Source organism: Rhinolophus hipposideros (genome assembly GCF_964194185.1).
Source record: "Rhinolophus hipposideros genome assembly, chromosome: X".
Classification (NCBI taxonomy): Eukaryota; Metazoa; Chordata; class Mammalia; order Chiroptera; family Rhinolophidae; genus Rhinolophus; species Rhinolophus hipposideros.
Genome location: NC_138046.1, coordinates 97,919,683 through 97,928,776, shown reverse-complemented (window position 1 = coordinate 97,928,776; position 9,094 = coordinate 97,919,683). Strand labels below are relative to the sequence as shown.

At 39.7% G+C, this 9,094-nt stretch overlaps 1 protein-coding gene across 1 annotated transcript in view; it reads left to right on the top strand.

Annotated features, from left to right (window-relative positions):
* XK (X-linked Kx blood group antigen, Kell and VPS13A binding protein) overlaps positions 1-9,094 on the top strand; it is a 55,655-nt gene that overhangs the window by 4,024 nt on the left and 42,537 nt on the right. Inside the window, exon 2 of the mRNA XM_081043382.1 lies at positions 3,052-3,314. Coding sequence (XP_080899508.1) covers positions 3,052-3,314 — 263 coding nt within the window. The remainder of the gene's footprint in view (positions 1-3,051; positions 3,315-9,094) is intronic.

Sequence of the window (9,094 nt, the reverse complement as noted above, 5' to 3'; positions counted from 1 at the left end):
AGGATACCGCTGTGTAGCTCATCCAGAGACAGTCTTTCATTTCCGTTGCTAGACACTGAATTTTCATTTCCTCTTCCATTCTGTAAATGCTTCTTGTTTAATTCAGCCCCCTTCTCAGCATCAAGAGAATTGCTTTCTCCCCCCAACCTTCATTTCATTTATTCACCTCTTAGCATGTGCTGGTGTTTCTTTCGTTTGTTTAGTCTTTAAAAATTCTAAGCTTGATTTTATTATTCAGGTAAAACATCTGCTGTTGAAACGACAGAAGAGTAGAAACAACTAAGCATAATTTTAAAAAAATTAAAATCTTATAATTCGACTGCCTAAAAGAGAACAATTCTTAACATTTTGTTGCATATCCTTACTAATATTTTTACAGCAGTGAGCTGGTAAATTGTCTTGGGGAAAAAGCCCTGACTTGCAGTGTTTGATGATTTCTGTGATGTAAATATTGCCAGCATGGCCTATTCCAGGCTACCAGTTGGTTAATAATGGGCTCACAAAATTCCTAATTATTTAACAGTCTCTTGAGTCAGCATGAGCCAGCTCAAGCACTCCACTGTTTATGTGTAATTGTGTGTGAGATTTGTGTATATTTTTATACATATGTAATTTTCTTTTTACAAAACAATGGAATTTTGTATATATATTCTATTGTAATGTACTCCTTTTACTTACCAAATATAGTAAACATTTTTATGTATCAGTAGATGTATGTCTATATCTTTGATTTTAAGGACTGGATAATATTTAATTAAATATATATATATTATGATTTATTCAATCATTGTTTTATTTTGGGACCTATATAGTATTCCTAGAATTTCGCTATTGCAAATAATGCTATGATTCAAATTCTTGCAATAGGTTTTTTCCAAAGTGAGTTAATATATGAGAAATATTTTATGAACTGAAAGTGCTGTATAAATATTAGTGGTATTTACTACTTATTATCCATGTATATGTCACATTTTCCCATTTAGATTGCGAGCACCTCTGAATGAGGCGGGCACGTACAGCTGTCTTTGCATTCCCCACAGCACTTAGCAAAGCGTGTCTATATTCATCACATATTTGAGAATGAAAATAATGGTCAAGTTATTGTCTTCTAGTCCTTGTGGTCACCGGTCTAACAATGTGAAGTTGCTAGGCCTCAAATAGTCCTTAGTCATAGATTTGAGTTTTCCTCAGAGCAAATTCAATTGGATCAGCTGGACTTGAACTCATAACATGAACTTCATTATTTTCGGCTGAACAAATTGGTCCAGGATGTTTTACATCTTTTTGTGTAATATGTTAATATGTCTGTAACCCCACCCCGACAAAATGTAGCAGACAAACCTCTCTCTCTCTCTCTCTCTCTCTCTCTCTCTCTCTCTCTCTCTCTCTCTCTCTCTCTCTAGCGCACACACACACACACACACACACACACACTGCTATGTACCTTCTTTCTCCCAGGAACAAATGAACAAAGGTAAAACTCACAAAAAATGTGCACTTTGTATTCATCAGAGAGGCTCTTGCATTTTCTCTCTTACATCAACTTTTATTATTTCAAATTATGAGTGAATTCTCATTGCCATAGTTGCCACAGGGTGAGAGTACACAGTTAACAACATTCCATAAAATAAGTGAAGCCATAAAATCTTCCGGTGGCATTATATGGTTATTATAAAAATATGTGTGTGGGGAGGAAAATGTCCTTTGATAATTTTAAACCTAAGACCATGAGCATTTTTCTTATTCCTATAAAACCCCCATTCTTCCCAGGATTTTATTAGGAAAATTTTGCAACATGCAGAAGACAACTTGAAAGAACTGTACAGTGAACACCCAAGTACTAACCACCTAAATTCTGTAATTAACATTTTATTTCACACGTGTCCATCCTGTATCGATTCATAGTCCATTTGTGTGTGTGGTCTGTGTGAGTGTGTACTTTAAAGTAAATCACACACATCAGTACTCTTCTTCCCTTTGGTATCCGTATCATTACCTTAAGAGGAAAATCCAATTTTAAAATCTAATTTTAAAAGACTGACTCTGTCAGTCTAGCAAGGTGACTGGTTAAGTCTCCATTCCTAAGGTAGGTGTGAAATTCCATAAATAAGACATAGCTGGCAGGCCCCAGGCGTGATTGACTTTAGTCATGTTCCACAAGGACTCACCCGAGCAGAGAGATAGGAAAGATAGTGCGGTCTTCCAGGGGTCTCTCAGCTACAGCTGCTCTTTAACTGAGGAGATTTGGGGCATCTATTGGATGTGGGAAAATACACACACACACGGAGAGAGCTAGTGTGTATATGTGTATATATGTGTGTGTATATGTATATATGTGTCTGTGTGTGTATATATAGTGTGTGTGTGTGCACACACATATTCTGTATTATCTCCATAACAATGTGGCAGAGTAGGTGTTACCTCTGCTTTATAATTGAGGGAAATGGCTCAAGGGTTAAATGACTTGCCCAGGGCTGTATACCGTGTTTCCCCGAAAATAAGACCTAGCTGGACAATCAGCTCTAATGCGTCTTTTGGAGCAAAAATTAATATAAGACCCCCTTATATAAGACTGGGTCTTATAGTAAAATAAAACCGGGTATTGTATTATATTATATTATACCCAGTCTTATAGTAAAATAATACCCGATCTTATATTAATTTTTGCTCCAAAACATGCATTAGAGCTGATTGTCCGGCTAGGTCTTCTTTTCGGGGAAATATGGTAAGTGTCAGGATGGAAACTGAACATTTTCCTGTGGCTCTGGAGGCCAAACCACTTCCTGTTCTCCACTTGGTTTCCTTGCCTCAGTGGACGTCAGTGTCTCCTGTCAGTTGGTTCGCACTCAGGCCCGGTTGGCCTGCTGGAGTGCCTCAAGAGGACGGCAAGCTCAGAACTGGTCCTTGGAGTGGATGATTTTAGAGGAGGGGCTGCAGTCCAGAGTAGCCCAGGCAAGGCTTTGAGAATCAGGCTAGGTGTAAGCAGGGTAACTGAGAAAAGACAGAATTCTGTCTGCCTCTGATTATCATGACTTGCGGATTTGTTTCCAGGTGTTTTGAAGTCTTCTGCATCTATTGTCAGTCCAGCCACATCGAAGAGCCTTATGTCAGCATCACCAAGAAGCGACAGATGCCAAAAAATGGCCTCTCAGAGGAGATTGAGAAGGAAGTGGGCCAGGCAGAGGGCAAGCTGTTCACCCACCGATCTGCGTTCAGCCGGGCATCAGTGATCCAGGCTTTCCTGGGCTCAGCCCCACAGCTGACCCTGCAGCTGTATATAACCGCCTTGCAGCAGGATATCAATGCTGGAAGAAGTATGTATAGTTTTTGTTTCTGCCTGCATTTGGAGATCAGAACATAAAGTCTATTTTGTTTCTGGTGAAATCCATTCAATCCTGAGTTTGCGTTCTGGTTACTAAGTTCAAAACTTAGTGAGTGAAAATAATGTGTTTATTGGCTTATGAATCTGCAGTTTGGGCGGGGTTCAAAAGGGCTCACCTGTGCACCACGGTGCTTCTGCCGAGGTGGCCCGGAGACAGGGTTGGGGTGGGGTGGGTGTTAGAATCCACTGAAGGCCCATTCCCTCGCATTTCTTATGGCTGATGCTGGCAGTTTCTGGGGCCTCAGAGCGTCTCCATTTCATCTCTCCATGTGGGCCAGTTTGGGCTCCTTCACAGCACGGTGACTGCTTTCAAGGGCAGTGTCCTACGAGCCAGAGGGCCAAGTGGAAGAGTATCACCTTTTATAATCATGTGGCAGTCAAGTGGCATCATTTCTGCTGCAGTTTCCTGGTTGAAGCAGTCAGGAATCCTGCTGAGGTTCAAGGGAAGGGGAGGGAAGGAAAGTGACTCTTGTTGGGGAAGGGTAGAGTTCTAGAAATTCACTGCTGTGACCATTTTGGAAAATACAGCTTGTTGTAGGCTGAAAATACAGCTACCCGAGACCAGGCCTCTTTGGATTTTGGTGCTGTCTTTCAGTGATAATCCTAAACCAGCTGAGAGAGTTGGTTGTAGTATTTTCTCTGTGGTGAATGATGGAAGCCAGAACACTGTCCTGTCTTCTTGCAGTTCTAATAGGTATCTTGACTTCTAAGTATCTAACCTTTGGGCTACTCTCACATTATCAAATTGAAGGCAGGTTTTGGTTAAGCCAGATTTCAAAACCAACTCTACATGCATGGACACAGTGAAAAACATCCATATGAGAAGAGGAGATAACCCCTTTAAAATATTAATACTATGAGTAAATGAAAGCCAGATATGCCAGTAAGTTTTACTATATAGATAAGCAAAAATGAGTTAAAAATCCTTAAGGTGAAAAAAATGCATATTTAATATAACACTGAAATTGGAATTTAAAAATATAAGTTACTCTTACTAATTTAACTTCCCTTGACATTATTTTCTTCCTGTCTATATTCCAGGCTGGATGGTAAAATGTCATAATTTATGGCTGGGTTACAGGGTATTTGCATGTCACAGTTATCTCCCTTATATAGGTTACTTCAAAGTGACGTGACTTTTAGGATATATCAGGACCTTAGGGTGAGATCTTGAACCTTGGTGGATTAACATTTATGTGAAAATGTCTCCCATAGCCCCAGGTAGACAGTAGGTGCTCAATAAGTGTTGTCTAAGGACTTATACCTGGAATGGGCATTGACCAAGGTGAGTCCTCTGTATGCTACTATACCCTTTTCCCCGTTCATTGGTTTTCCATGTGACAGGTAGGGACACAGTGAGAGACCAGATGTGATAGCCTGTTTGATTTTTACACATAGACCCAATATTTCTAATCAAGTTTTTAAAAACAAAGATTGTCTTATTCTGAGGTTGGCCAGCAACAGCCCATGGGCCCAGTCAGGCGCTGCTTGTTTTTGTAAATGAAATTTTATTGGAACACAGCCATGCCCTTTCATTTACCTACTGTCTATGTCAGCTTGCCTTTTTTTGTTTTTTATTGAGCAGTTGCAACAAGAGAATGTGTGGTCCACAAAGCCTAAAGTATTTACTATCTGACTCTTTACAGAAAAAGTTTGCCAACCCTCATTATAGTTTTTCAGCTAATATTCTTTTCAGGAAAATAAAACCTATCTATTAAAATGTCAGCATCACAAAAATATCTGTGAGATGCCCACCAAAAACTTGGGAAACTAAGTTTTCTGAGTTAATAAAGCAAATCGCATATATGGAAAAAGGAAATGGGCATGGGCCTCTTAAAAATTCAAATGCTGCCATTTATGCAGGTCTTGCCTAACTCCAATCACTGCCTTAACATATGTGGGGAAGCAATTCCTCACCAGGAAGGGGAAAGGCAGTTATAATTGGAGCATGGGCTGGGGTGTGTCACAGAGGCAAACATTGGTAGCGGCCATCATGTGATTAGGAATGCATTTGCTGCGAGGGACAAACACTTGACTACAAGATTAAACAACCTGGAGTTTATTTTTCTCATCTAACATGAAATTGGAGGAAGGCAGTTGCTGGCATTATTTCAGCTACTCACAAAGGCTGCAATTCCATTGGTCTTTCTCCTGGGTTGTTACTGCAGCACCAATCATCATAGCTGTGTTCAAGGCAGGAAGAAGTGGAGGCGGAAGGGCAAGTGTCTTTCTCCTTTTACTAGAAAGTAAAAGCTTTCCCAGAAACCTCCCTAATAGGTTTTATGTAGGTCATGTTGACCAGAACTGGTCACATAGTCATCTATATGCAAGACATACTAGGAAAACTGAGCATACAGTGATTGCCACCCTTGGCTTAGACCAGATTTCCTCAAACTTCCCTGATGATGATTTGGGTCACTGGATGGAGGGGAAGGGCTTGTTAAAAATGTACAGATTACCAGGCCTCATCCCTAGAAATTGTGATTTGCTAGGTCTGTGATGGGAGGCCAAGATATGTCATTTTATTTTATTTCTCTTGTTTTTCAAACAAGTACTCCAGGTGATTTTTATCACCAGCAAAGTTTAGGAACACTGGATTAGCCTAGTCATGACCTGCCTAGGGTTGGGCCCATTGCCACCCAGAACAAAATCGTGTTTTCTTAAAATATAAGGGGAGGCATGGATATTGAGTAGGAGAAGCACATAAAGTCCATCATAACCTGACCCTATGCAACATTCAAAGTCTGTAACCATCTCCTGTCTGATTCTGTGCTCACTGAACAAACATTGATGAATTTGGCCATGGCAGAGCTTGGCCTCAGGGAGAGAAGGTGGAGCTGATCATGTGGTTCAGTGAAGGGTTTTTTAATAATTGTTTTATTTCTCAATTACAGTTGACATACAATATTATATTAGTTTCAGGTGTACAACATAGTCATTAGACATTTATATAACTTTACGAAGTGATCACCCCTATAAATCTAGTACCCTTCTGACACCATACGTACGAGTAGTTATTATAATATTAACTATATTCCTTATGCTGTACCCTATATCCCTATGACTACTGGGTAACAACCAATTTGTACTTCTTAATCTCTTCCCCTTTTTTCACCCACCCCAATCCCAGCTGGCAACCGTCAAAATGTTCTCTGTATCTGAGTTTATTTCTTCTTTGTTTGTTTTGTTCTTTAGATTCCACATATAAGTGAAATCAGACGGCATTTGTCTTTCTCTGTCTGACTTACTCCACTCAGCACAATACCCTGTACGTCCATCCATGTTATTGCAGATGGCAAGACTTCATTCTTTTTTATGGCCAAGCAATATTCCATTGTATATATATCTACCAACTCCTCTTCATCCATTCATTTATTGATGGACACCCAAGGCTGCCTCCACATCTTGACTATTGTAAATAATGCTGTTATGAACATATGGATTGTAAATAATGCTGCAGTGAACACATGTCCCTTCGAGTTTTGGGTTTCTTCGGATAAATACCCACAAGTGGGATTACTGAATCCTTCTTTGTCTCTTGTTATATATAGCCTTTGTTTTAAAGTCTGTTTTGTCTGCTATAAGTATTGCTACCATAGATTTTTTATTTCCAATTCCATTTTCATGAAATATCTTTTTCCATCCCTTTACTTTCTGTCTGCGTGTGTCTTTTGATCTGAAGTGAGTCTTTTGTAAGCAGTATATATAAGGGTCTTGTTTCCTTATCCATTCTGCCACCTGATGTCTTTTGATTGGAGCATTTAATCCATTTACATTGAAACTAATTGTTGATATATATATATATATATAGTTATTGGCATTTTATTATTCATATTTTTTATTTTTTTCTTCTTAAAGATGTCCCTCTAACATTTCTTGTAATACTGGTTTGGTAGTGATGAATTCCTTTAGCTTTTTTTTTTTTTTTTTTGGTCTGGGAAGCTCTTTATCTGATGATCTTCCATTCTAAATGATAGCTTTGCTGGGTAGAGTAGTCTTGGTCATAGGTCCTTACTTTTTATCACCTTGAATATTTCTTGCTAGTCTCTTCTGGTCTGCAAAGTTTCTGTTGAGAAATCAGTTGATAGACTTATGGGAGCTCCCTTGTAGGTAACTAACTGCTTTTCTCTTGTTGCTTTTAAGGTTCTCTCTTTGTCTTTAAACTTTGGCATTTTAATTATAATATGCCTTGGTGTGGGCCTCTTTGGGTTCATCTTGTTTGGGACTCTCTGTGCTTCCTGGGTTTGTACCGTATTTCCCCGAAAATAAGACCTAGCTGGACCATCAGCTCAAATGCATCTTTTGGAGCAAAAATTAATGTAAGACCCGGTCTTATAGTGAAATAAGACTGGGTCTTATATACAGTAATATAAAACCTGGTCTTATATAAAATAAGATCAGGTCTTATATTAATTTTTGCTCCAAAAGATGCATTAGAGCTGATTGTCCAGCTAGGTCTTATTTTGGGGGAAAAATGATATGTCTGTTTCCTTCGGGTTAGGAATGTTTTCTGTCATTATTTCTTCAAATAGGTTTTCAATTCCTTGCCGTCTGTCTTCTCCTTCTGGTACCCCAATGATGTAAATGTTAGTATGCTTGATGTTGTCCCAAAGGCCCCTTAACCTGTCCTCATTTGGGGGGATTCTGTTTTCTTCTTGCTGTTGTGATTGAGTGTTTTCTAAATCGCTGATTTGTTCCTCTGCTTCATCTAATTTACTGTTGATTTCCTCTAACGTACGTATTCTTCATTTCAGTTATTGTATTCTTCATCTCTGACTGCTGCTTTTTTATGTCTTCTTTCTCCATTTTTATGTTTCCTATCTCTTTGCTAAAGTTCTCACTGAGTTCATCTACTCTTCTCCTGAGTTCATTATCATCCTCATAACCAGTGTTTTGAACTCTTTGTCTGGTAGATGGTTTGTCTTTATTTTGTTTAGATTTTCAGTCTGCACGCCGGGAGAGGGGAAGCTCATCAAAGATATAATGGCTCTGCCAACGCTTCTCTCTGGGAGAAAGCTGCCCCTCCAGCCCTCAGCCCTCAGCCAGACAATTCAGTTCCTCCCCGTATGTCCCTGGTGCCTTTTGAGCTACTGCCTCAGCACTGGAGCTCAGAGTGAGTGAGTCCGTCAGCTAGTAAGTTGGTGCACAGGCCCTTAAGAGTAGCGCTTGGGGCTCTAGCTGCTCTCTGTCTCACTCAGCTGCAATTTCCTTTGATTTTCACAGCCAGAAGTGGTGATGACTATCTTCCTCGCATTATAACCCTGGGCTGGGGAGCCTGGTGTGGGGCTGGAACCCCTTTCTCCTCCTGGGGGACCTCTGCAACTGAGATATCACTCCCAATTTTTAACGGCCACACATAGGTATGGTACCAGCTCGTTCCTCATCTCTGCCCCTCCTACCAATCTTGAGGTGGCTTCTTCTGTATGTCCTTAGTTGTAGGGCTTCAGTTCAGCTAGACTTCTGGCAATTCTCAATGCTGGTTGTTCTGTAGTTTAGTTGTAATTGTGATGTGGTCATGAGAGGAGGCAAGCAGAGCATTTACCTGCTGAGAGGTTTTTTTTTAATTGCAATATAATTCATATGACAAGATTTACCACTTGTTAAGTATATAATTCAGTAGACTTTAGGATATTCACAGTGTTGTATAGTCATCTGTCTAATTTTAGAACATTTTCATTACATCAGTGAGAAATCCTATACTCATTAGCAGTC